Raw genomic sequence first — 27,904 nt, 5'->3', positions numbered from 1 at the left:
GGAGGGGGGGGTTTGTGCTCTCTGTTTTAAAGGCACTGTCCTGTCACATGATGTCCACAAAGAACTCACAGGGGTTGCCCATGGCGTGCTGGAACGACTGGCGGCTGGCGGTGAGCTCAGGAGGAACGGCTGCTAACTCTCTCCCAGGGGGGGCCCCAGGGGGGGTGCTGCTGCTGACAGAGGTTTTGGGAGCCAGACGAGCCAGACAGTAAGGGGGAGGCAGGCCTGGGGGGCCGTAGGAGGAGGCGTGGCTCCGCTCGCTCTGTGCGCAGGAGCCTGGGCTTGGCTGGGCGAAGGGGGCGTGGCTATAGGTGAAGGGGGGGTGATTGTTCTGAGAGAAAGAGGGGCTCCTGTGACTGAGACTCGACCTGGCGTGGCTGTGGCTGGAGAGGGCGTGGCTGTGGTGGCTCATCTGGCTGGCGGACCGGTCACCGCGCCTCCCTCCACGAACACCGGGCTCTGGTTCGCTGCATGCTGTCCTCTGACACCTCTCCTGCGGAGAGCGTCTGTCCTTGCCTGCGCTGGAGTTGGATCCACTGCTTCGGCTTCCTGAGGAAAAAAAACAACAACACAACAGGGAACACTTTAGGAAAATCTTTTGTGGCATTCGCACAACACCCCAGAAAAGGCGGCGAGAGCCACTCATCGGACACACGTGACTCAAGACCAGCTAGTGCAGAGAAACGAGGTCACACGTTAAACAACCGCTGCGACACACCACACGAACACGTCCTGGTGTAAAAACTCCAACATACAGTTTAACGCACCGATGAAACACGTGGAAGCACTTTGTTTAAGGTGTGACCAGACACTTCCCCAAGTGCTCCAGAGAGCGTCGAGGGCAGAAATGATTATCCTAAAGGTTTCACCCACTGCCACTAATCATGAGCTGATCTGACGTTTTACAAACACCACCACATTCACGGATAATCAGGATCAGTGGTACACCAGCATCAGCGACATGCCACTCATCTGAACTTTGTCTCAGGTGCGTCGTGGTTCACATCAAATCTGATTTAACAGCTGATAATTCCCAGACTGATGGAGGTGTACCATGCTTCTGCTAAACCACCTCCTCCACGTCTGCAGTACTGGGCAGAGTGGTGCATGGCTGTCCCGTCCCAGCACAAGCCTGAGACTCGTCATCCTGCTTCATGCACCTCCCAGTACAGTTCAAACGCATGCCCAGAGGTGCGGAGGGAAAGCATCGACTGTCAGGAGAGTCACACACGGGATACACATGGACGGAGGAATCATGAGGCGGGGGGGGGGGATTAAAGCTGCAGTATGATAGGTGGAGGATGCTGAGGACAGGAGAGAGAGAGAGGAGGGATAGAATAAAGACTGGATGGAAACAGAGAGCAGCAGAAGAGGAGGATGGGGGTTAGCAGGCTTACCGGTTCCCCCAGAGTCCCGGGACTACCTCCTCCTTCAGTCTAACGTTGCCCAGCAGAAACAAGAGGGAACAATAGGATTACACACACCTCCCAGCCCACGCTGACCAACACACGGCACTACACCTGCTCCGATGCCTTCAGACTAACACGAGCGGTCCTGCTTTATTCTTCTGACTACAACAATTTAAACAAACACATGCACACAATGAAACAAGCAGGAGTCTTAGGGCATTTTTAGCAGTTTGGGGGGGGGGGGCATTGTGAGTCACCTCTAAGTTGCAGAAGGCTTCCATCAAAACCTCAGTTTGAAGAAATGGTTCATGTTCGACGGCCCTAGCAGCCTCGGCCAAAGTGCATCTCCAACCTCCAAGCTTGTGAATTTCACAGCCGTTCACACACACGTGACAACAATCTCCTCCTGATCACAGTCATCGCTGCTGGTTTAGCCAACAACAGCACACTGCTGCGCTGCTTGCTGCGGGTTGCTTTCCTCCGTGCCCATGGGCAGCAGGAGGCTGCTGGAGCTGAAACGCCCTCTCTCCCATCCAGGTCGCAGCCCCTCGTTCCTGAACAGGCTCCCGGTCCTTCTGTCTGTACTGAGACGTGTTACCCGTCACACACAGCCGCTACATTTAAACGTCCACGGGACTCGACCCCTGGATGCACGGCTACATGAAGCTACTCCTGATATTTACGGTTTTAAACCACCACAAACGTCCTTGTGAAACAACGTGTGGTGGTGGTGCAAAAATAAGGACTTTTTTTTAAGACTGGAGCTGTTTTAAGTTAAATAATAAACGTTGTTTTTAGCTTCTTTCACATTAGCCACTAGCTAGTCAGTCCTGTAATATGTACTCTTTCTTTCTCGAACAAGGCTGTTCAGGAAGCGATCTACAATATAAATATTTATCATTTTTACAATGAAAACCGTTTGCTAAAATATCCCTTTAAGTTTAGGAGCACCAAAACAAACTAAACCTCTAAGTAGGGCTGCTCGATCATGGCAAAAATAATAATCACGATTATGGTGACTGAAATTGGGATCACGATCATTTAGGACGATTTTTCAATTTATGTTGATTTTATTTGTTTTTATTCATTCATAAAATTGCTCAGGGCACAATCAGGACAAAAATAAGAAACAAGATGATCACTAAAATAACTCCTGTGTAAAAAGACCAGTATACTTACAGCTCATAGTTTATGACCCAAAGGCTGTAGACCTTGGTTTAACTCACGTAAGTCTAACCAGTACAGACCCAAATACCAATATCTTGCAAATACTGACAGCAAGAATTATACAGTAGCATTTATAACAAATAAATTTATGTTCACAAAATGTTGCATAACATTTATTGAGTCGTGTCAAGGTGCTGTAGGAGAGTGCACTAGCACCGTGTCCTCATAGAGATTAGTTATTATTTATCAGCGTGAGGAACTTATTTCTACCTTATTTATAAATAATTATTTACAAGTCCATCAGTTAATGTAATAACTGTCCCAACCACAGCTGCACCCCCCCACCCCCCAACCCCGGTCTCACAGCAATCGGGGCAAGCTGCATGTGTGTTTAGCGCGCCACACGCGCACATTTAGCAGTTTTTAGCGGCTCAGGAGTCCGCAGGTACGGTGTGTGTCACTCACTCTGGTTACTCCAACAAGGAGCCGGCTCTGAGAGCCGTTTCTTTAGCGACCGACACATCACTGCATCATTCCCTTTCCTAATGTCCTGATGAACGGTCCGGAGCACAGGCGGAGTGTTTAGCTAACCTGCAGGAAATGTCGACGACAGTTATCCAGAAAGTAGCTAAGGGTTACCAGAGATGTTTCTGAGGTGTTCACTAGGTACTTTTAAGATTTGAAAAGTCAAGAAGGGGGTCTGAAAAGCTGCTAGAAATAGCGTCAAAGTCGCTAAGTTGGCAACACTGTGGGAGGAGCGCTTCATTTGCAACTCAGGGCAGCGCAAGTGGGAGGAGCAAATAATCGGCTTGTTTTGTTTTTATAATCGTTCAAAACTCAGATCGTAATCGTGATTAAAATTTGATTAATTGAGCAGCCCTACCTCTAAGCATTTTTCAATCATCCCCCAGTGAGTCGTGGCAGACGGCTGCCAGGTTGTGTTCAAAGGGAGTTTTCCCCTCTACTGTCGCTACAAGCTTGCTTAGCATGGAGATCACTGTAAAGTTGGCATATGAAGTGAACATAATGTACAGTAGGTTCAACTGGAATGTTAGAAATGTTTCGTGTTATGATATATAAATAAACTGAAATGATTTTATTTATTTGCAGAAAATCAAAATAAAGAAGGTGAAAGCAACATGTGACCATATCAGGACAGGACAGCAAAGATGCTGAAGTGGTAATTCTGAATTATTTTGCCTCAAGTGCTATATTCATAGCTTGAGGCATGTGCACACCCTCCTCCTTCAATGCAGACCATTAAAATCATGCAGCAGCATCACATTTTGATCCAAAATGAAAGCAGATGATTGACGGGCTGATAGAGAAGGATGGAATCACTGATGATTTGGAATCACACGGCTGATCGGGTTTATTTTTGTGTGTGTGTGTACACACCCAGTACTGCAGAGCTGTCCGCTGCGTGACCCATGATGCTCATGATTGACCTTGACAACACAGGACGCGGTTTAGAAACACACAAACGTAACTAGGGGGAAGGCAGCGGCTCAGAGAGCCAGAGGAGCTAACATTAGTCAGACAGTTGTTAATACAGACGTCAGAGATATGAGGTTTTAGTGCTCACCCTCACTGTGCTGGCTGCCTGCGCTGCCGCTGTGAAAACTGTGGCACGGGTCGGAGTAGCCTGGCGGGAAGCTCGGGGGTGCCGAGGGAAAAGGAGGGTAGGGGAACGGCTGTCCCCCCAGAGGCCAGGGGTTGGCGGTGGGAGGTAGAGGTGCCAAAGTGTCCTGCTCAGATCCTCCGCCACTGGATCCCTCGTTTAAATTGAGTGACGCCATGTCTAGACAAGACAGAGAACAGTTCTCACTCCAGACACAACCAGTGTGAGAGGTGGAGGCCAGCACTGCACTGGGCTGTGACTGTTGGAGACCAGCTGGAGACACAAGACTGTGTGAATCAGACCAAGTGTGCACGTTCCACACCTAACGACTAAGTAAACTCAAGCTTTCGTCAAGCATTCTCAGGCAAGTTTTCAGGATTTTTCAGCACATTCAGTAATAACTTATTCACTTTCACCACATTTAAATTCATTTCTATACATTTCAAGCACCTGTTAGATCCCTGAAAACGACCATGTGTTGTAGTTAGGGTTGTCATGGTAACCGGTGTAGCGGTAAACCCCGGTAAAAAAGTTGACAATAATAATAATCGTCTTGTTTTAAAAAAATAAAAAATCTCGGTGGATTACCGTGGCTGCGGTGTAGGCGCGGTGACCCTTACCAGCCACCGTATCGTCTGCTGAAGTTGCTGGCAGCACATGTGCACTTTGTTGTTTATAGCCAAAACTTTCTTGAAGCTAAAGCTGAAATAATGGCCAAAGGAGGAGACGGCAGCGCTCCGGACATTTATTATCCCTCAAAGAAGACAAAGTGGGAAGTACGGGCATCTTTTGGATATCTGAAGAATGCCGAGGGACAGCTGATAGAAGATGGCTATCCTGTTTGCAGCACGTGCAGAAAAAGTGTCTGTGAAAGGCAGCAACGCTTCAAATCTCATGACACATCTGCGTGACCATCACCCACAACTCTACAGTCAACGCAAGGCAAGCTAACGTTAGCGTTTTAGCTAAAATGCGTGATCCGAGGATTTGGGTTGAGGGAGAAAGCAACGAGTGGCTATATAAAGCAGCCGCAGCGCCGCTACCTGCATATAAACCGTGTCGCGGACACCGCCATGTTGAAATGACGCTATGCATTACGGGGCTCCCAGGGGCAGATAAGAGTTGGTCTCTCTCCGAGAATAATTATGAATTTAACAACGATTACTGCCTGATGACATTTTCCCACATCTGCAAAGCTCACTGGAAGGACACAAACTGAGGACAATATTTTCCTGATATAGGGTTTATTACTCAAGTAAGGGTAAAAAAGTATCTGATTAGAAGGCTACTTGAGTACTGAGTATCACCTGATCTAATATTTTTAAAATGATGACATCAAACAGACAAAAAGTAAGAAGTTATGGGCAAATATTGGTATTTTAAAGACTAAAGGGGAAAAATGTAAACAAATAAACAACATAATTACAAAATAACACATTTTAGGCTAAATTTAGACACAAACTGAGGACAATATTTCCTGATATACAGGGTTTATTTAATTGTGTGAAAATGTAGCACGTTTAAAAAAATACCGCGATAATACCGAAAACCGTGGTAATTTTGGTCACAATAACCGTGAGGTTAAATTCTCACACCGTGACAACCCTAGTTGTAGTTGCAAACGAATCGCAGTTTTCCTGGAAACCTAATTAAGTCTCAGTTTGTTCAAACAAGTTTGCTGCAATTTAATCACCAGCCACTTTCTGAGTCGTGGAAACTAAAGTGAGAAGATTCCCACGGGTTTCAGATGCCTGCAAAACTCTGCGATTATTTCAAGAAAAAGTTTGCTGGGCTCGTTTTTGATCGTGTTTTAAACTCTGAGACTCTTGAGAGAAATTCTAAAACCTTTGACCAACATGTGGAGTTATTTGTGAGCACAGATTGGTCTCCAACAGTCACATCCCTGTGAGACACTGACTGGAACCATTGGGGTTTTGGAAAACCTGCCCGTACTTTGGCAGAGGTCTCCAAACGTGTAGTAGCACTGTTCAGAGAAGGTGATTTTGTTGACTGTGTGCCTCAGGTAGCCATGTTTCAGCAAACTGCTCGCATACTTTCTTGCATCTCGTCGATCTTTGAAGCCTTCTACTCTGGAGTAAAGCCAGTCGACCACATCAGCACCTGATGAAACACACACACACACACTCAGTGATAGACACTAAAAACTCGGTCCATGCTTAAAACACACTCACACGAGCAATGACAGCAGGTGGTTCAGCCAAGCTAAAGAATTACAATCAAACGGCTCACAAACCACATCAACCCCCGAGCTGCCCGAGTTCCAGTAAAGTGCTTTTAAACCTCAAATCTATAAAAAGTTCGGCTTTACTCTGTTCTTCTCACCAATGACTGCATTAGCGATGGTGATCTTCAACCACATCCTGTCTCGGATCTCAAGACCTGAGTCAGGCAGCTGCATCACCTTGACGATGGTTGCCATGTCTGTTTTGCTTGCGGACAGAGGCAAGTCGTCAAACTCTGAAAGAAAACCAAGCTAGCGCGTCACGATTAGAACAGCATTTTAAAATTCAGTCGTAAGCGCAGAGGAGAGAGTTTACCGTAGTGAGGGTAGGGTCCAGTCAGGGCCGTGGTGTGCGAGATCCAAGCCGCTGGGTCAATGGGCCTCACTGGTTCAGCTTAACCAATCAAACAAACAGGACAAATGATGTAGCTTTAGTGCTCTGAATATTCTGATCAACGCTGGATTTGTGAGGAAGAGCAACTATAATCCGACACCAGAGTGTTTTTTTACCTCGAGGGATGGTGAAGTAACTCCGTGGAGACGGATCCCAACATTTGGCAACAGTAAGACTGATCGGTCTGAAGAAATAGAGATGAGTGTAAACACGTTCCAACATGTTCTTTGTTCCATCACGCTTGTGAAAAAGACATTTACTGTATTCTGAAATGGGATTCTGTGGAAAGGATGTTTCACCTATAATAAAAAGCTCTTTAAATGACCTCTGCTTGGTCTGATAGGATTACTCGAGTTCCAAGGTGAACATTCACCATTTTAAAACAACTCCTGCTTCCAAAACTTTATAGATATTCAGGCAAACGCTAATACTTATACCTTTCCACTGCATTAAGTGATTGTTTAAGTAAATGGTAAATGGCCTGTATTTGATATAGCACCTTCTAGAGTCCTGGAACCCCCCAAGGCGCTTTACAACACAATCAGTCATTCACCCATTCACACACACATTCACACACTGGTGGGGATGAGCTACAATGTAGCCACAGCTGCCCTGGGGCGCGCTGACAGAGGCGAGGCTGCCGAGCACTGGCGCCACTGGTCCCTCCGACCACCACCAGCAGGCAACGTGGGTTAAGTGTCTTGCCCAAGGACACAACGACAGCGGCAGACTGAGCGGGTCTCGCCCCAGAGAAAGTAGAAAATAGGGCGACGCGATTTGAACCTTAACTTGTATCTCCATAGTTCTTAGCTGAATTCTGACGTACGTCTCATCATCCGTCATGGTAAAAAGGCTCGCCGCAACACAAACAACCCCCTAAATTGAGGGGGTAAAAAAAACTGCAAAGCTAGCAGCAAAGTTTAGGACTGAACACGTCGGTCTGTAAGCAGCCAGAGACGCATCAAAGAGTGAGAAGCAGCAAGCTAGCAGGAGTGACGCTTGCTAACTGTTGAAACTGACTGGTTTTATATTACAATGTATTAAATCATTATTCGAGCCATCAATTAACCAAAAATGTTTCTCGCGATTAATTGTACGAGTTTCATATTTAAATTGTGCTTAACCTCGATTAATTGCTGAGAACAAATGCACCATAACTAGATTTAATGCTCCTATAGGAGCAGATAAATATACATTTATGAAAATGGATGTTGGTTATTGCAATAAAACAAAGAAAAATGTTCAGAACGTTCTACAGAAAAGAAAGATTTTGGTAGCAGAATGCGACTGTGGGTTGCCAGGCGTAAACTCTGTTTCTCCAAACTGAGGTTGTTCAGATCCATCGGCTGACTTATCATTTATCTATGGAACCATCCCTTTAACGCCTTCAGTTTAGTAAAGGAAGTGATGTGGCATTAGATGATGTTGCCCCTTTAAAAAAGAAGGTAATTAGGGACAGGAAGTTGCTCCCTGGTTTAATTCTCATTTACGAGCCTTAAAACAAAACTCTAGGAAATTGGAGAGAACATGGCGCTCTACGCACCATGAGGAGTACTACCTATCCTGGAAAAATAGTCTTGTGCTTTATAAAAATAAGCTTCAACAAACTAGAACTGCTTATTTCTCAGCAATAATTGAGGAGAATACGCATAATCCTAAATTTATTTTCAGTACAGTTGCTAAACTTACACAGAATCATAGCTCTGAACCATCTATTCCCTTAGCATTCAGCAGCAACGACTTTTTCACAAGTAAAATTAATTCTATTAGAAACAAAATCTTTAGCATCCTCCCTAATGTGATTTCTTCTTCCTCAGTAAGTGAGGCAGCATTAGAGGTAACTGTAGAACCTCATCTGTGCTTGAACCGTTTTGATCCAGTTGAGCTTTCAGAGTTATCAAAAATATTAGCTTCATCTAAACGTTCAACTTGCATTTTAGATCCAATCCCAACCGAGCACTTCACTCTTTGACTGCAGGTTTACTGGTGGTTCCCATAATATCTAAAAACAGGATGGGAGGCAGATCTTTTAGCTATCAGGCTCCTCTCTTCTGGAACCAACTCCCAGCTTTAGTCCATGAGGCAGACACCTTTTCTACTTTTAAGACTAGGCTTAAAACATTTTTATTTGATAGGGCCTATGGTTAAACTCTGATGTTAGCCTAGATCTGGACAAGTGGGGGAATAGAGGGAGGTGGAGTGTACAGTCGGTAAAGACGACTCTCCCTAGCCCTGCCTCCAACATGCCTCCATCTAAAAGGCTAGGTTATCCCGAGTTATCTCTGTAGTTATGCTGCTATAGGCTTAGACTGCTGGAGGACACACTGACCACTTGTCACACTCTACTGCTTTCTTCTACTATCTGCTCTTTAACTGTATTATTTCCTGCTATTTCAGCTGTTAACTTTATTTTCTCTGTAAGTGTTTTTCTCCCCAGAAGAAGCTACAATGATGTTCTGCTGAGCTGTGGTGGCCTCATGGAGGGGGCCGTCATCTAGCACACTGCTGCTAACCACTTAAACATTCTCCCTCTCCTGATAATAGCTTTTTACTTTCTTTGACATTGAATGTGCTACTACTAGTTTACCCGTTTAATTATAGATCCACTAGGATAAATACAATAAAGTTTATTTCTCACCAAATAGAATATTTACTAAGAAATCACAATGTAACCATAGAAACACTCCTTAGTATATATGGTGTGTGTGTGTGTGGATGTGTGTGTCTGCTCTGTCGTGGAGGATAGCTGCTTATACTGAGCCAGGATCATCTGGAGGTTTCTTCCTGTTAAAAGGGAGTTTTCCTCTCCACTGTCGCTAAATGCTTGCTCAGTCTGAGGTTGCTGTAAAGACTCTGACACTAGTCAGTGACTTGATGCAACCTGCTGGGTTCCTTGTTCAGGAAACTTTTGACTGATTGGCTTAATGACCTGTATTGGAATATTTACTGTGTGAAATGCTTTGAGACGACTCTTGTCATGATTTGGCGCTTTATAAAGAAAAATAAATAAATAAAACGAGTAGGACAGCTAAACAGCTGCTTTATCCGCTCAAGTTCCTGCAGAAGGGTTTTAGTAAAAGTTTATTGGCTTAATCAATATCTGGACAAATTCTGGCAGGGAACTTTTAGATTTTTCTCAGAAACCAGGAATCTCAGAAAACCTGCACCAGTGGTGACCAAATGAAACCACAGAGGGCCGAGAAAACTCAGTTTTTCTCAAAACGATTGCTGCAATTTGGAGTTTGGCGTTCTTTACCCTGGCTTGGAGACGATCTCTCTCAGGATCCTCACAGCGTCGTCGTTACTCATGTTCTCAAAGTTGACATCGTTCACCTGGTTTATAGAACAAAACACAGTTGCATCCGTTTAGATTACTCGTCATGCATTTTGTGGGTTTGTGCACAAAACATGATGATGGAGTTCTGACTAAGACTCGGATGTTTTATCTGAGGAACTCTTTAAACACATTTCTGCTGACTGTGAGCATCATAATGTCATCATGTGGGTCATAATAGAGTGTATGTAAGAGCTGATGTGTCACAAAGAGAAGAAACAAGAAGGAAGCCTTCAGTTTAGTAAAGGAAGTGATGTGGCTATTGATAAACCTAAGACAGATGAGCACCCATCAGTGTGTGTGTGTGTGTGCGGTGTAAAACAGTGATAGCAGTGCTGCAGTGACTCCATCCATACTCAGAACATCCAGCACAACCTGTAGAAGCATGTCTCCAGGCTCTATCCTCCCGTCAGCAGCTACAGCGCCTCCCTTCATGATAGAACCGATGTAAATCCCGCCGTCTCCCCGGTCGTTGCTCTGCCCCACAATACTGATACCCAGGAAGTTGTATTTCTCTGCCACAACAATGGAAACGATAAGGAATAGGATACAGATGAGAGAGAGAGCTACAAGGAGCAACCTCCTAAGCAGAGGGAGCAACCCTCACCCATGTTGAGTGTGACGGTGATGATGTTGAGGCTCATGGTGGAGTCTGTGATGCTGCTGAAGGATGAAGACTGAAAAGACAAGCAGAGGTTTATAATGAACACAATGTGAATAAAAGTCTGCACTGATCAGCTCTCCCGTCCGTTTCCAGCTCTGGCTGTCAAGAGTTCATTTCAGCTGAAGCAGTGATGTGACTTAGAAGTGCATACCCGGTCTATTTTGGCCACCTTGTGCCTTCGTCGGCGCCGTTTGTGTCGACGCATCAGCTGTGAAGACGAACTCTGCTCTGTGGAACTACTGAGCCTGAAACGAACGAGAGGAAAATTAAATCTGTGGAAGGAGCGTGAGTGGACTTCTAACAGGCTTTAGAGGGCGCGGACTCATCTGAGTGCTGGTCCGTTTTGTTTTCATTTGAAACGTGCTGCAGAAGTCAACGTGACATTTGAGGCAACAATGGAATATAAAACTCATTTAGGACTTTTAGCACAACGGCCTCAAGTGTGAGAAGGGTCTGTGATCTACAGACTGATAATAGCTGCACCACAGAGCAGAATTTGAGGCCCAATAAACATATTTCAACGTTATTGTCAGCTGAGTTTAACATAACTGAGGAAAAATAACTTGATTCTTGTATTTTTGTTTTATATGATGAGCTAAAGCTGGCCTCCAGCTTCCAGAATGAACATACAAGTAGCTTAATGATCCCTTTTGGGATGATTTCGTTTTCTTTCAGTTAAAACGTCAAAACAGTAAAGTCTGAAGGAAAAGATCGGCCATCCTGGGAGGTGATAAATCACCCTGCTAATAGTGAAATCTACCAGGATAATAGTGAAAACACATTCCTCCTGGTGGATGGAGCACCAGGATTAGTAGCTTCATCAGAAATTTCCTCCATCTCAGTCCTAGACATGTCTACGGTCCCTTGGTTGAGGATCTACAGCAGTGAAAAGCCAGCGTTATATCTTTGTTACTGTTATATTGTTATATAATTACATGTAATTAAAACACATCATTACATGTTTGGTATATTAACATCAGTGATAAATACTTAGGCTTTCAGTTATTAAATTAAACTCATTTGTGGCCCAGGATCTTAGGTCGATGAGATGACACCAGGTTAAACATTTGCTACAACCTTTGAAATTTCTATTTTTTTAATATATAGGAGGAAAAATAGATTCATGATTTCCTTGTGAGGTTTAAAAATGGACTAATATATAAATTAAGAGGCTGGTATTGCAGGACGCTAAAACACACGAGGTTCATAGTAACCGAAAGAGCTAAACTGTCCAGATAATCTTGAGTGACGTCATCCATTCCCAATCTAAAGCCGACACTAATCCACATAACCGAAATTGTTTATATTCTTGTTTAGGCTCCAAAAGTGGTTTATTAGCACGAAGCATTGTGGCTTCAAAAGGTTAGGGACACACAGAAGCACACTCTGGTGTGAGGTTACACGCTACCTGCTAGCGTCCTCATCTTCCTCGCTGTCGACAAACGAGCTGGACTCCAGCTCGCTGCTCATTACCGAGGCGCTGTCGTAACCCATGGCCGAGTCCCTTGCCGTGCGCTCTGATTTGGAGTGACCGTTGATGCGAGGGACTGCGGGGAGAAAGAGCGGAGGAGCAGTGAGTCAGACGGGAGGTCGCACCGCTCATTGAGGGGTAGGATCAGAACGAGAGAGAGGAGTATAAATATAGCTGGAGCATCTGCAACCCTACGCTACACCTGAGTGATGGCGTCTAATCAGGTCAGAGTTAAAAGGTCACTCTGATTGAGCTCATAGACTTGCACATCCACACATGAGGAAAGGAGAAAGTAGTTCTGCGTCCATCAACCACCCAGCACAGCAGGACTACTCTGCACGTCTCCATACGTACATTCCCGTAGAGGTGGCGCTCTCTCGGGGTAGCAGCGGATCTGTTGGAAAGGCCTCACGAGGCGAAAAGGGCAAGGCCGCCGTCGTATTCGCCGTGAGCAAACAAAACATCCCAGCGACGCAGGGGACTCCATCGCTGGCTCCACCCAGATGGCACGCTTATGAAAGCTGAGCTTCGGCGTGTGAGCAGTCAATCGGCAGAGGGGCCTGACATCCACAGTCAGGACTCACGCAGACATACTTCCTCCCATACTGATGAGTCCCAGCAGGGAAAACAAAAACAGAAAGAGCAAGTGTGCAGGTTCACTAAGCCAGACGGAGAATCTGTGTCTTTGTACTCTGCTCCGTCTGTGCCAGCCGCTCTCTAAAAGCCAGCCTGAGCTTCAGACAGCCTCAGCCCACCAGCTGGCTGCTCACAGCCTGCACAGCTCATCTATAATGAAGACAACAACAGAGAATGAGCGTAAAGCACAGAAACAATACAACAAGTGGAGCAACGCCTTCTGGCTAAAAGTACAACTCTTGTGATCTTTTAACGTCAAAAGTCTGAATGAGTCACTTTGGGTCCGACCAAAGTTAAAGTACACTAGAGCCAATAGAGTTAGCTGTACTAAAACCGGAGAAACAGAAATAATATAGCGTAACAAACCAATCCCTGACGCACGTTCAACACCAAAAACCAGGACTGAACAGGAACTAGACGGTCCTCGCCAGACGACGGTTCGCCTCCATCGCAAAGTGACAAAGGGAACTAAGAGTGAGGAGAAAGTATCGCCTCCTCCCCTCTCTCCCTCCCATGGCGTGCATCTATACAGTAGAACGATAATCTGCCCCTGACCAATCAGAAGACAGGCTTGTCTAAGATGATACAGGATTGTAGACGATCTGCCCCCCCCCCAGGTGAAACAACACCAGGTTAAGTTAAATAAAAGATTGAAAGATGGCCGTGATGAGAGAGCTGGTGGAAGTTCAGCTGTTTTCCTGCTTTCTGTTAAAACCTTAACACAAGCACGAGTGCTCCGGCTTAGCCACGTCTTCCCTGACCCAAATCCTGCAGCACTGAACTAAATTACTTGTCGTGCAACTGCAAAGCTCTTTTCTGCTCCGTGAGACCGGAGCGCAAAAGCAAAGATGGTTCTCAAACATCTCTTTCTTTCTGACGACTGCCTTCTGGGCCAGACACCTGCTCATTGTCCTAAAACGTTCCGACTGCAGCATTTTTCATCTCTAAACGTGACAGCACGGGAAACCAGAATCAGGGATATGTTTACCAGAGACACACACTACACAGGTCACGCAGGAGGAATCACCTGCAGCATGTGGATAGGGTGTCGGGGAAATTCCTGCTGCTGATGCTGCAGGCAGACGGGGGCGGGGCTTTGTACAGATTTACGTCCCGGCCTTTAGACCAAGTCAAATTCAGCTACACTTCACCAGATCTTGTTTGGTAGATTTGTTAACCACAAATCTGCTGGTGGGTGTGGTGGTTTCATTTAATTAGCTCCAACAAACTAGCAGGCGATGAGACGTGAGGTGTGGGAACGGACACTGTGTTTCCTGGGAGAAGGGTGTGTGTGACGGGATCCTCCCTATCTGCTGCTAGCGTTTAGTTTCCGATGAGGTCAGGAAGCACAGACTGAAGGACGGTCGGCTGGGTTTGAGACACCACGCGTGAAAAAAACAGCAGCTGTTCAAGCTAGCAGGTCGCTCTGTGAGAGGAATCTCCTCAGAGGCCATTACCCTTTAAACCGCTGGAGCTACTGAGCCTTCCTACAACTTGATGCTGAGCTCTGAGCCACTAATTGCTCCACATTGATTAATGAGTATTTGTTTAATGAGCTTGGAGTGCCGGATGAGAAGAGGAAAGGCAGCGAGAACAGGAGGAGCAGGCGCACGGGGGGAGCGCTAACCGGCTAAAATAACAAAAACAGACGTTTTTTTATTATACTTCCTGAAACCATGTGATCATATTTTACCTAAATATTATCTCCAGTCTGTGTGTTTGAGTCTTTTCCTGGTCGACTGTTTCAATCCCAGCTGCATCTGACTTCCTCCAACATTTTATCAGTGTCCTCTGACAGGATGTAATCTGTAATCATCCTTACAGACGGGAGGAGGAGGAAACACACACACACACACACACACACACACACACGCACACACAGAACTTCTTCCTTTCTGAGAACATGGGTGTGTTTCTCGGCCAGGTGGACGTCTCCGTCCTGATGGGACACTTTAACACGCATGTCTGCCGTCTGTATTTTTGAAAGGTGAGTACGAGTTCAGCGGAGAAGCAGCAGCATCCAAATGACGAGATAATTGGATCTATTTCCTTTTCTATTTTTTTTTTACTCCATCTGTTCCCGGCAGATTAAACTCACGCTCAGTTTCCCGAGCTCTCCTGCGAGCTCGCTCTCTTTCTCGCTCCCGTCTGTGGCTCAGGAGAGACTCTGTCCCCGTCTCCGTGTCCAGACCGTCGCGGCTGCTCACTGCATTGGCACTGCAACAGAGACACACAAACAGCGGGATGGGATGTTTAACGATGCATCCAACACACTCGGTCACTGTCACACCAAACAAGCGTTACGGACTGATTCTGCAGACGTCGGTCCGACTATCCTGAACAGATTCCAGCTACAGGATCCGTCTGCCTGTCATCCGGCCTTGGGGAGAAACGCAACTCATATCATGACTCTGTTTCAAATTCAGTCCCTCTGGCCAAAACAGCAGTTACATTGTTCTGCGGCATGTGATGCGTTTTCCACTAAGTGTCATTAACGACCAGATACCCTGAGAGGGAGTGGATCTGGACAATGCTGGCATTAATGAGACCCATTGAACGCCCAGATGGTGCCTGGAGCGCGATTGGGGGAGAGCGGCGAAGAGCGGAGTGACAGATCGCATAAAAAGTGAGGAGTGGTAGATCAGGTGTGGCTCAGCAACGAGCCAGTCGGTGTTCTTGGGGTGGTGCGGCGGGGGCTGACGGCTTGCAGAATGTTGTTCTGTCAGACGGCTGGAGACGTGCTGGCCTCGGGCACCGGGGTCAGGGGACTTACACCGCCGCCGGGCTCGTGGGGAAACCTGAAGCCGGTGAGAACTCTACTCAACCTTGTCTGCCCGTCACACACACTTAGGCAACAGTGTGTGTTCCACCTGCATGAATTCACACGTCTACCTTACCTCCTAATTCTGGCCACAAACAGGTCGGTGCTCACTAACGCGTGGGCCACCATCACCATGTTTAAAAACAATGCTCCACCACACCTGAGTGGCTCGGCGAGGACACAATCCATGCAAATATTCTGAAGCAGACAGCATGCTGCGTCACTCAGCGGAGCACGTTTACACGTTTCACCTACACAACACTGACGGGTGCACCTGGACTACGCTAGCGCAGGTCAGTGCATGCATGCAAATATGGCCGAACACACCATCTTTCTGTTGGACGGCGAAAAGCGGTGCTGACCGCAAGGCTGTCGGTGCTGATCCGGGAGGAGATCATCTAAGAGGCAAGGCTGCAGCTGTGAACAAACACCACCCCCCTCTCCTTTCTAAACCCCTCCCCCCCCCCACCCCGACTGCTGCCAATCGTCTCTCCCTCCCTTTTGGGAAAAAGAGATGCGCGCTTTAATCCGGATTACGGGCAGAGAGCGGCACATCAGCTGTGTCCATTCTCAGCCCAGCACACCTATTCTTTAAAATAAGCCTATTCACGTGGACAAACGCATGAAAGGCATGAATGAAGCACAAAGAGAAAATGACGTGATAATAATAATATTCCAGCGACTCTGAGGGAGAGGCGGAAGGTAAGAAGGCTGGGGGGGGGGAGGAGGATCGCAGCAGGGAATACGAACAGACTCGGGGTGAGAGAGAAAGAGAAAGCAGAGTGTCGAAGGGGGTGGTTCGGAGGAGCAGTGGCATGCTGCCGTTTGATCCACAAGGTGGCGGTAGTGAGAGCTGGCTGGGAACAATGAAATCATCAGAGCGGCTGACAGCCCAACAGCAGGGAGCAAACCAGAGCCGAGATGTCAAACCCTGGATAAAGAGATACACTCAGACATGACAGATTGCATGTTCTCAATATAGAGCCTCAGTCACACCGCTCTCACGCTGCAAGGGCAACAGCCTCCCTGGTTATATTTAGCGAGGGGCTTCTCCTGCCAGCGATACTTTATAATGCTGACTCTGAACTGAGCTAACCCAAGTGGAGCTGTGGAGAGAGTCTCCGTCTGTGACCTTTGGAGCACCCGTGTGGTTTTTGGGTCCGGTGTGCCGTTAGCATGGATGAATGCTCCGAGTGACTGAACACAATGGGCCTCGCCGAGTGGAAGTGTTTGCCTGAAGACGTTTCAAGAATCAGCAGCACTGACGGCATTACGTTTACATAGATGGGTGGACTAACGCCTCACTTCATGGGTGTGTGGGAGGGAGGGAGGGGACACAAACAAGTGTCCTGCCCCTCCTCATTAGAGCTGATTCGATGATGCTCTCTGTTGAACTATGCAGATTTTAAATGGCTCCGATTTTTAAAAGAATAAAAGAAAACCTGCGTGGAAGCATCTGCCTGCGTGGTATCATGCGTGTATGACAACAAGGAGCAAACAGCCTACTTACTGGAAGGAGGGGGGTCGTGAGTCTCCGATGCCCCCTGTCCTTTCGAGGGGAGGGGGGAGCTCCGGATGGCTCTCTGTGCACTGAGACCCTCCATCCGAGTGCGCACTCTCTGCCAGAACCAGCTGAGGAAGAGTCCAGACGACACATTAGGCTCTGTGAAAAATACTTCAAAGTATATGGGTATCGACCTCCGCGTCGCTTTGAAATGACATCATGCAATTACTGGAAGCCAAGCAACCAGAGACTCGGAAACGTGAAATCACTGCTTTTACTATTATCTGCACCAAAATGACTCGTCCTTTGATCTGAGCCAGAGAAATGAAAGTTCAGCAGGTGGCCGTTCAAACACCAGCAGCCGAGTTACTGTTGTCACGCCACATTCTACAGGAAGAAGGAAGCAGATTTTATGCCGCTTGTGAATCACGATGACGATCGCTACGGTCTTCCTTCTTGGTCCCAACTCTCACCGCTGTTGAGGTAGTCGTTGATGTTAATGGTTTTATTGTGTGTAGGGATCTACTGAATACAAGCTACAGAAATCATTCATTTCCTTTAATAAAGAGGTGATGGACCGGACGTACGCCACCCAGGCAGCATCACGTGGAATATCCCTTCTTTACTGATAAATACACTAGAAAACAACCATTTTGCAGCAGGTTTAGGGGTTTCCTATCTCATTTTTATTCAGTAAGCCCAACGAACCAACACAGCGTGATGATCTAATGAATGACAACAACTGGACCTGTCGGGCTATTCTGAAGACATTTTCAACCACGTCTAGTTGTTTTCAGCTAAAACTCAAGATTAGCACGTCTGGGATGAGGGAGAACACGAGATGATGCAGTTCAGTTTTAGCAAACAGGACTTTAGGTTAGACACATAAACCCGACCCATAAACAAAGTCTGAGTTTGAATGCAACCACACTGCTAATGATTCATAACAGACATGGATGTGTGTTTAAGACCTAATTGCTGCCATGTCTAATGCCAGTTGGCCCAAATAAGAAGATTCTGTCAGACTACTGAACTGGTAGAAATAGTTGGTTGTCGCTGGAATTGTGAAAATCCCAATTCAGCCTCCTAAACTAATCCTGTACTTAAAGCAGAAATCCGGAGTTTTTTTTTGTCAGAGGGCGCCACCTAGAGGGGGAAACAACATATCACACCTTAAGGCGCTCTTCCCACTTCCGTGATTACTGCAACACCTCTCGTTTTTGAACGCACATCTCTAGCAGGCCAACAGAGCTAAAAACCCATCCATCCATCCATTTTCATCCGCCTATCCGGAGTCGGGCAAACGTTTGTGCACACTCAGTGATTTACATCTGTACATAAGCGAATGCTGTTGGGAATGCTGAGCGGTGCTCAATTCAAATTGCACGAGGTTCTATGGGATTGGGGGATGGGGGGGCTTAGCAAAGAAAACTGACGTATTGCCTACATTATGTACAGTACAGGGATATGACTTTAACAGATATTCATCCATTTTCAGCCACTTATCCGGAGTCGGGTCGCGGGGGCAGCAGCCCAAGTAGAGAGGCCAAGACTTTCCTCCCCCCAGCCACTTGGGCCAGCTCCTCCGGGGGAATCCCAAGGGGTTCCCTGGCCAGCTGAGACACGTAGTCCCTCCAGTGTGTCCTGGGTCTTCCTTTAGGGTTCCTCCCGGTTGGATGTGCCCGGAAAACCTCACCTGAGAGGTGTTCAGGAGGCATCCTGACCAAATAGCTCCTCTTAATGTGGGGGAGCAGCTAATCTACTCCGAGCCCCTCTTGGTAAATGGTGAATGGCCTGTATTTGATATAGCGCCTTATAGAGTCCTTGGACCCCCAAGGTGCTTTACAACACAATCAGTCCCATTCACACACACATTCACACACTGGTGGGGATGAGCTACGATGTAGCCACAGCTGCCCTGGGGCGCACTGACAGAGGCGAGGCTGCCGAGCACGGGCGCCACCGGTCCCTCCGACCACCACCAGCAGGCAAGGGGGGTTAAGTGTCTTGCCCAAGGACACAACGACAGCGACAAACTGAGCGGGGCTCGAACCTGCAACCTTCCAAATACGGGACAAGCATTTAACTCCTGTGCCACCATCGCCCCCATCCACCCTCCTCTTGGATGACTGAGCTTCTCACCCTATCTCTAAGGGAGAGCCCAGCCACCCTGCAGAGAAAACTCATTTCGGCCGCTTGTATCCGCGATCTCGTTCTTTCGGTCACTACCCAACGCTCGTCGTGACCATAGGTGAGGGTAGGAACGTAGATCAACCGTTAAATCGAGAGCTTTGCTTTCCAGCTCCGCTCTCTCTTCACCACGACAGACCAGAACAACGCCCGCATCGCTGCAGACGCAGCAACAAATCCACCTATCGATCTCACGCTCCAGTGCTCCCTCACTCATGAACAAGACCCCGAGATACTAAAACTCCTCCACTTGAGGCAGGACCTCATCCCTGACCCGGAGAAGACATTCTACCCTTTTCTGAATCAAGGCCATGGTCTCAGATTAGGAGGAGCTGATTCTCATCCCAGCCGCTTCACAATCATCTGCGAACCGCTCCAGTGAAAGCTGGAGATCATTGTCTGATGAAGCCAACAGGACCACATCATCAGCAAGAGACAGAGACCTGATCCTCAGGCCACCAAAACAGATCCCCTCAACACCTTGGCTGCGCCTAGAAATCCTGTCCGTAAAAGTAAAGTGGAGTCCAACTATCACCGGAAACGAGTTAACCCTCTCAGGCTCAGAATAAGTTTTGATAAAATGACGAACAACTAAATCCTTCAGGGGTACTTCTGAGTTAAAAAATGCTCTTGGATGTGGAGTAACCAGGTAGGTAGGTTTTAACGTTGCACATCTACAACGCCTGCCTCCAGAGCGTTAATGCCGGCAATGCGGACCAAGCTCTGACACTGGTCATTAAGGGACCTAACAGCACGTATCAGCGGACCTGGTACCCCATAATCCCGGAGTACCCCCCACAGGGCCCCACGGGGGACGCGGTCAAACACCTTCTCCAAATCCACAAAACACGTGTAGACTGGTTGGGCGAACTCCCAGCAGATATTATTTTTATAAATAATCTTCTTTGGCATTTCCATTAAAAATTTACTAATAAATAAAATTGTTACTTCCTTCTTAAAGCATGACGATTTTCAGGTTTTCAACCATGAACGCATCTTAAAATTTACCTGTTCAGTCTGCTGCATCGTTTTTGTGAAAAATTCAAAAATTATTAAGTGAATTAATCAGGAACTCAATTCTGATTAAATCATTCATGATTTTTTCCCCTATAACAGAAGCTCTTTATTATAGCGAGGTCTTCTTTAAGTTAGACGTGGACCGATTGGCTGTTATTGAGAGCACAGCCAGCACTGCGTGGGTAATTCTGACCTCTGACCCTACGTGGAGAGGCTGACTAATGAATGACTTACCTTTTGTGAGCAATAAAACAAAACATCCGTAGAACAGAAACAACACCCCCAGTGAATCAGCCAAACTCCATTTAACGACTCTTTTTGTTTTCCGGATCAATATTTAAAGGCTTCATCCTGATTTTTTGTTCCGTTTGATGGCAGATAGTGATGACGACATAAATCCTCCAGACTGGTTTAATTTTGCGTGGTTTACTGTCCCACAGCGGTGCTTTAGGTGCAGTTTACAGCCCGCAACAAGACGACGCTCTGAAGCCACGTAAGTCAGTGGAGTTTAAGGTAACGGTGGTTAATGCTGGCGCCTAATGGAAGTGCTCACATTTTACAGCTCAACGGCGAGATCAGCTGATTTAAAACCCTCACTGCTGCAGCTGAGAGCTCCATGTGTGTGTGTGTGTGTGTGTGTGTGTGTGTGTGTGTGTGTGTGTGTGTGTGTGTGTGTGTGTGTGTGTGTGTGTGTGTGTGTGTGCAGTTGAGGCTTTACAGGGACAGCATGCTGCTCATCTATCTCACTTACCCAGGACACCACCCTCCCGTTGAAGCATGGCAGCTTAGCGTTGTCATCGGAAATCTCTTCTTTGACAACCCTAGGGAGACAGACGGACACGGTCAGGCTAACGGATCGAGAGACAAACACACACACACACACGTAACGTGACACACCTGGAATTGCGCTTCCTTCACTGCATTGCTGGCGCACACACAAAGCAGCATTCACGCTATGAAAGTCCCGTTTTCAGCATCGCTGTTTTTGCCAACTTTGCGCCCTTGAAATCACGATAACCTTAAAAAGCGGCGGCGATGCTGCTCTGAGTGCGTAGCTGCGGCGTGTGGACTTCAAGGCCGCCCGCCCAGTTACAGCACACACAGCAAGGTTACACAGAGCAGCCGGTTTAAAGGCGATGTGGCACACATTTAATGGAAAGTTAGATGTGTGACCAAAACATAGCCCTGGAATGAATAATTCTGTCACGATCAACGGGTTTGTGTCAATGTTTGAGTGTTTGCAGGAAGAGCTGCAGCAGAAACCAGGTGTGAAAGGTATTAATAGAGACATCTAGTGTGGGAGCTTCTCTCTTTGGCTGTACATTCTCTACAAAAATACCTCAGTTACCCTTTGACCTGCTCAGCTGAAAACCCGTCACCACACCTGCTGGGCCGGTATCGCACGGCTCCGGCTGGAGCCAGCAGGGAGGACGGGGACGAGCTGAAACGCCTTCGTTAGATGAGAACGTTCCCTGATTTGGTATTACTGAGTATTTTTAAAGTGTGGAGATCTCACGTTAGCTTCTTGGCTTTGAGTGTGCTTTATGAGAGGGGAGAGGCACAACATGAGAGCAGCAGGAAATCCTAAGAAGATTTTATGCAGGGGTGTCTCTGGCAACCACTTTATAGCTTTTTCCCCCACTCCTTGTTTGCCAGAACTTCTAAGCTACTGAAATGATTAGCCAAGCTACTTTTGTTTTTGCCTGGGTGTGTGTGTGTGTGTGTGTGTGTGTGTGTGTGTGTGTGTGTGTGTCACTGCTGTGGGACTGGCGACCACAGAGTCTGCCGCTGTGGCTTGTTCCACCTCGGGGAGGAAAAGGGAGGAAGCCGAGGGCCGACTCGGCCTGCTGCTAGTTGGGTCGGAAGTGATTGCATCCTCTCTCTTTCTCTCTCGAGCTGCACGGGCAGCTATAAGGTGACTCGTGACGAGTCGTGAGGATGTGGGAGTGGTCCTCTTCCTAATGCGTGTCAGGAATCAAACAGGCTGTTCCACTCACACGGACAACAGTTCTTCTACGGTTTCTGCCAGAGCTGCGTCCTCCTGTTATACGGCGCAAAACCACGACAGCAAACCAAACTATTCAAACAAAAACAGCTGATCTCTTTTAACAGCTTCCAGCTGATGTCAGGACCGGTTTTGCGATGCATTCCTCAACTCTTCCCGTGCACGGACGTTAAAGAGCTGTGGGTCGTGTTTATAGAGGCGTGTGAGGTGCTGCCACAGAGCTGGGTTTTTAAAGCGGACAGCTTAGATAGGTCTTAACAGATTTCACAGGATAACGACTTAAGATTTAACACGATGAACCCAGCTGAAGACGTTCGTGTGGCTGTGGCAGATTACTCATGTTTACGCTCTGGAAGACAGAGGAAGAGTGGCTAACTTAGAAAGCAGATGCAGGAGGAGTGCCGCATCTTTGGGGGAGGATGGTACTAGGGGTGCTCCGATTGATCGGCCACAGATAATCATCGGCCGATTTTCCTGCAAAAGTGTGTGATCTGTGATCGCCGATCACTGCCTTTCATTTCCGATCTGGCACTGACGCTTACTCTTCCCGGCCGGTAGCTCACCCTTCCGCTTCTCCCCGCTTAGTGCGCATGCGCGTGGCGGCAAACCCGCAAAGACAAACAAGTCTGCCGTGTGGAACTTCTTTACGGTGTGCGAGAGTGATATTAAGTTTGCGTCTTGCAACACTTGCAACGAATACATACCCCGCGGAGGAAGCACTTCAAAAAAATTCAACACAACGAATTTGATCCGACATTTAAAGACTAAACACTTGGCGGAGCACGGTGAGTTTTTGAGGCTCACCGCAGACAATGAAAAGAAGCCTGCTAATGCAGCCACAGTCAGACGGCGGCTAACGCAGCCGGCGCTTGGAAACACTCGCCCATATGAGCGTGACAGTCAAAAGGCTAAGCAAATTACCCGTAAAATCATCGAGTTTATTGGACTAGACGACCAGCCTTTTTCAGTTGTGGAAGACGCCGGATTCCGCCGACTACTAACCCACTTGGAACCTCGCTACATGCTACCGGGACGTAAATATTTCGCCGACGTAGCCCTTCCAGAGCTCCACCAGACAGTGTATTCTTTCATCGAGGGACTCCTTAAAGAAAGCGTCTCATCCTCTGTGAGTTTCACAAGTGACATTTGGAGCTCAGATGTCAGTCCTGTGTCAATGCTGAGCTTAACAGCTCGCTGGATGTATCTGAACGTATCCTTGGTTGCTTAATTTGATTTAGGCGGTGATGTGAGATAATGACTTTTTTTGCACTATTTGTAGCCTAAAGAGAGCCTTAATGTTTTCAATTTCTTATAAATTGTTACTGATATTAGATAATTTGAAGTGAAGTAAAACCATTTTTTTCTGAATTAATATGTAACACATGCATCAGAACTCACCATAGCTAAATGAACAATTTACAGCCAATCTATGTAATTGGTATCGGTAATCGGCCGATCGGCCTCTTGGCTGATCGGTATCGGTGATCGGCAGATTAAAACCTGATCGGAGCATCCCTAGATGGTGCTGATGCAAGAGGAGAGCAGAATAAAGACAGAAAACAGACATGACTCAAACTCTAGATAAGTCATCAGGATACCAACACCATGCTGCCATCTTCCTCCCTAACGTCACCTTCTGACAACTCCTATATAAACACTACCGCAGCAGCTGTTGATGCGATTTGACACCAAACTGCAGCACAGCCTTCAAATCTGTCACACTCCTCAGGTGGTGAAAACATGGACGGAGATGGAGGAGGGCATTGGTGCAAAAAGCTGCAGGATTTTGTCCTCCGACTAGAGTCTCTGCAGAAGAGAGGCACCCCCCATACCAGCCCTCTTGACTGCTTCCTTCAGCCCGTCAGCTCGGCTGCTTCCTCAGCTCCAGAGCGCCTCTGTGACTTGAATTCTAGTGAGGTCTCAAACCCACTCACCACCAGAGGCGCCGACAAAACGCCGTATCATCACCTTGAAGTTCCTGAAAAAGCCAAGTGGGTTGGTTCACGCCACACCCCGCTCAATTAGGTTCTGTCATATGAATACTGATGAACGCATGAATATTGCTGAGGGAAGAAAAGCAACTACTTAAGCGTTAAATGTGTATCCGGAACCCTCATAGCTTAACGTCTGCTGTGTGGATGCAAAAGCTACGGCTACACCACCAGACTCCACCGGGACCTGATGTTCGCCGCCGTGAGCTCAGGCCTCAGGGGCGTAAACCCGTTCATCACATTCGTGTGGCCAGAGCAACCGTAGCTGAGAAACCCTTTAAGAAAATGGCGTTTTATTTTTTTCTCCCTGTGCTCACCAGGGGGTCTACTACAGAGGACCTAGCGCTGACTGCTCATTTACATTTCAAACACTGACTATAACTGCAAGGGATTTGATGTGTTCCCTCGCTGCTCGGCAGCCCTGTTCCTCGGTCGCTAATTCTCCAGCAGCCGTGCCGTCTGTCTGGATGCTGCAGAGCCACTACGGCTACCACAAAGCGCTGCATTCCTCTTTGCCTTTGACTGGGTTTTGCTTCCATACCGTGCCAGTGCCATACGGCGCTCACAGAGCCTGAATATTCACCCTTAACTCAAAGGCTCGCCGCGATGCTTTTATGATCGGTGCACAAGAGCTCCGAGTGAAAAAAATGGAAGACTCGTCAAACTGTTCAGCGAGCAGTCTGCTTTATAACACCTTTGTTGATGCACAAGCAAGCAAGTCTGGTGTGTGGAGCAACCAGGAGTCGTGTCTCCATGTGGAGAGAGCAAACATGCTTTGTTTGTTTCCATAATCTGCTTGTCAATCACCTGAGGCCCTGTTGAGGCCATGCAGGCAGGAAACCAGAACCGGGGGACAAAGCGGTCCGACCAGGCCTAGACTCCGACCAGGAAGAGCCGCTTCCCTCACAAACACTCGGTTCTGTGGATTCTGCATGTCCGTGCATTTCCTCCTGTCACGATTACCCTGTTACACATTAATGCACACTGGCTCGCCGAGCCAGAGCCCCGACACGCACACGTCACCCTCGGCACAGGCCTGACACTCGCTGACCCGCAGAACTGGAGCTTTGGTGCGACTTCTGAAAAATCAGGACAGAATTAAAATACAGAAAAGGAAGCAATCATGATGCTATTCGGATCAGGCAGCATCTAAAGGCAAAGAGGAGGCAGCTCCTGCTTCTTCCTTGGGCAGAAATGACAGATAACAGCTTTAATGTGAGTTTTATATAAAAACCCACTCTCAATAATCAGCTTCATTAAAGATATTAGGGATGTGTATTGGTGAAATTCTGGCGATACGATACTTATCACGATACAGGGGAGACAATACGATATATTGCGATACATTCAGTCGGACAATTATAGCGATTTTTTTAGACTAAAATTATTATAGGAAAATTCAATAAATGGTCCAAACTGATACTTAACACGATTAACATGAGGTATCTGAACCATAATAGAGGGGTTTACATTTCAGTGGTGGAAACTAACTCCATTGCACCCTACTGCTGACTAGCGGACGGCATTTGATTTGCACCAAAAGAAAAGAAAATACACAAATGTTTGCACGTAAATTCTTCCAAAAAAATCGATACACAGCTTTTGAACATCGATATAATATCGCAGGAAAAAATATCGCGGTATATTGCTATGTCGATATTTTCTTACATTCCTAAAAGATATGCATTAAATTATAGTAAATCACATTGTTTTGCTGCATTTATAAATTTATGTGAACTCTTTAAATAAAATGACTCAACATTAGAGTTCTTTATGCAGAGCATGCATCTACCACCTGGCTGTCTTACTGCCCGGAGTGCCCCAAAGAGAGAGAGAACTTAAATGTGTGCTACGACCATGGACGTAATTTTGGGGGGGACAGGGGGGACATGTCCCCCCCAGTCTTTCCAAAGTCAAGGTTTGACCCCTGCACTTTTTACCATCCAAAAACAATATTACGCTATATTAAATTGACACTAGTTGAGCTCTAGGACCAAGCAGAAAACAACCGTTTGTGTTGAAGCCTGTTTCCCATTAGAGCATACTATAAAGATTCACTCCCCCCTCCCCACTCTGTATCCCCCCCACCCCCCCACCCCCACTTCTAAAGTGAAAATTACGTCCATGGCTACGACTAACATGATGGCGTTAAATGAACAACGTCATGATAACATCTGACAGTCTGAGCTGTGAGTGATGAGCTGAGCAGGCCAGAACCATTGCTGTAACGTGGCAGTCATGTTTTATTAAGAAAACATGAAGTTTTGACGTCTCTGATGCAATTAGTCCCCACTGACATACATCTCACATGTCCTCAGGTCCACCCGCTTTTACAGCATCTGCTGGGGGGGGGGGGGGGGGGTGTTTAAGCCCGGAATAATTAGTAAAACATAATAAAATGGGACGCCCTGAAACAAAAACCCAGGAAGAGAAGCGTAAGTGAGTGATGGGTGAAGTCTGGCGCGAGGACCAGGCTCTGGTTGTGAGTGGGATCCGAACAGAGCTGCGTCATTAGAGCTCTGGACGGATCTGGTACCACTTCAAACACCCCTGAGCGTCCTCCGCTGCGCTCAGAGGAGCCTGGGATAATGAGCAGGTGCCAGGAGGCGCGTGGACACACACACACACACACACACACTGCTATAGTTCACACACACACAGGTGAGGACGCTGCAGCGGTGGACACAGAAGCTAATCAATCACAAACAGGACACCCAGCTCTCACCCGAAATCCTGGTCCATGGATTTGAAGAAGAATTTGTAGCTGTTGACCGGTCGGTTGTTGAGGACATTTTTAAAATCCGCTAAGGTGACTTTCTCCGGAGAAACGGACAGCTTGACGAGATAAGGAGTCTCCTCCTCGTCTATGTGGTATATTATTTTAGTCTCCGCCATGAGCGTGAGGGGAGGACAATCATTGACACAGGAAAGGAGCGAGAAGGGGGCTGGCAGCTGCAATAAAACGGGCCCGCGGTGTTAGCAGCTAACCGGAGAATAACAGCAGCATTCCCTACTTCAGCCCGGACACGACACGGAGGAGGAGAACGCTGCTCCGCGGCGCGGGGAGACACGGGGGAAATCCAGCCATGATCGCCTTCGGGGTGCCTGTGTTCCTGCTGCTCCGGTGTGGGTCGGTACGGTGGCTCTGTCGGCACTAAAACAGGAAGGGACAGTCCACATCCTTGCGATAGGAGCTGGGAACGTCGTCTGATTGGTTGGAGAATGCTGCCATCTAGCGGCTCGTTTGGGCATTGCAGTCGTGGCACAAGCTTACACAACACTGTTTAGAGCGCAGTGACGACACCAGACAAAGGAAAACCTGCTTTATTCTTTATTTTCATCTTCAGCCTACATGCTCTAATGACAATTTCATGGAAAACAAAAATAACTGTCCATTTGTTATGGGTAATTCTGTATAAACAAAAGACACAACTGATG

General features: G+C 47.2%; 1 protein-coding gene across 1 annotated transcript; it reads right to left on the bottom strand.

The window, feature by feature from the left end:
- Positions 1 to 11: 11 nt before the first annotated feature.
- dvl1a (dishevelled segment polarity protein 1a) lies at positions 12 to 27,580 on the bottom strand. Its single transcript, XM_015967186.3, has 15 exons — positions 27,192 to 27,580; positions 21,222 to 21,291; positions 17,270 to 17,391; positions 15,037 to 15,155; positions 12,240 to 12,378; positions 10,983 to 11,076; positions 10,775 to 10,844; positions 10,543 to 10,682; positions 10,090 to 10,166; positions 6,950 to 7,017; positions 6,756 to 6,833; positions 6,541 to 6,675; positions 6,151 to 6,318; positions 4,162 to 4,377; positions 12 to 549 (listed from the first exon to the last, which is right to left on the bottom strand). Exons 1-15 carry the CDS (start codon positions 27,359 to 27,361, stop codon positions 44 to 46), a joined length of 2,172 nt encoding a protein of 723 aa, XP_015822672.1. The 5' UTR covers positions 27,362 to 27,580; the 3' UTR covers positions 12 to 43.
- Positions 27,581 to 27,904: the final 324 nt, after the last annotated feature.

The sequence above is a fragment of the Nothobranchius furzeri genome, chromosome 15 (genome assembly GCF_043380555.1).
Source record: "Nothobranchius furzeri strain GRZ-AD chromosome 15, NfurGRZ-RIMD1, whole genome shotgun sequence".
Taxonomy (NCBI): Eukaryota; Metazoa; Chordata; class Actinopteri; order Cyprinodontiformes; family Nothobranchiidae; genus Nothobranchius; species Nothobranchius furzeri.
The sequence above is the reverse complement of the archived record's forward strand: the minus strand, read 5'-3'. Positions and strand labels throughout refer to the sequence as shown.

Coding starts and splice junctions, on each gene's coding strand:
- dvl1a (XM_015967186.3), bottom strand. CDS start 27,361: ATGGCGGAGACTAAAATAATATACCACATAGACGAGGAGGAGACTCCT. Junction 10,845..10,982: donor AGGTGGCCAAAATAGACCGG/GTATGCACTTCT, acceptor TTGTCTTTTCAG/TCTTCATCCTTCAGCAGCAT. Junction 7,018..10,089: donor GAGATCGTCTCCAAGCCAGG/GTAAAGAACGCC, acceptor CTATTTCTTCAG/ACCGATCAGTCTTACTGTTG.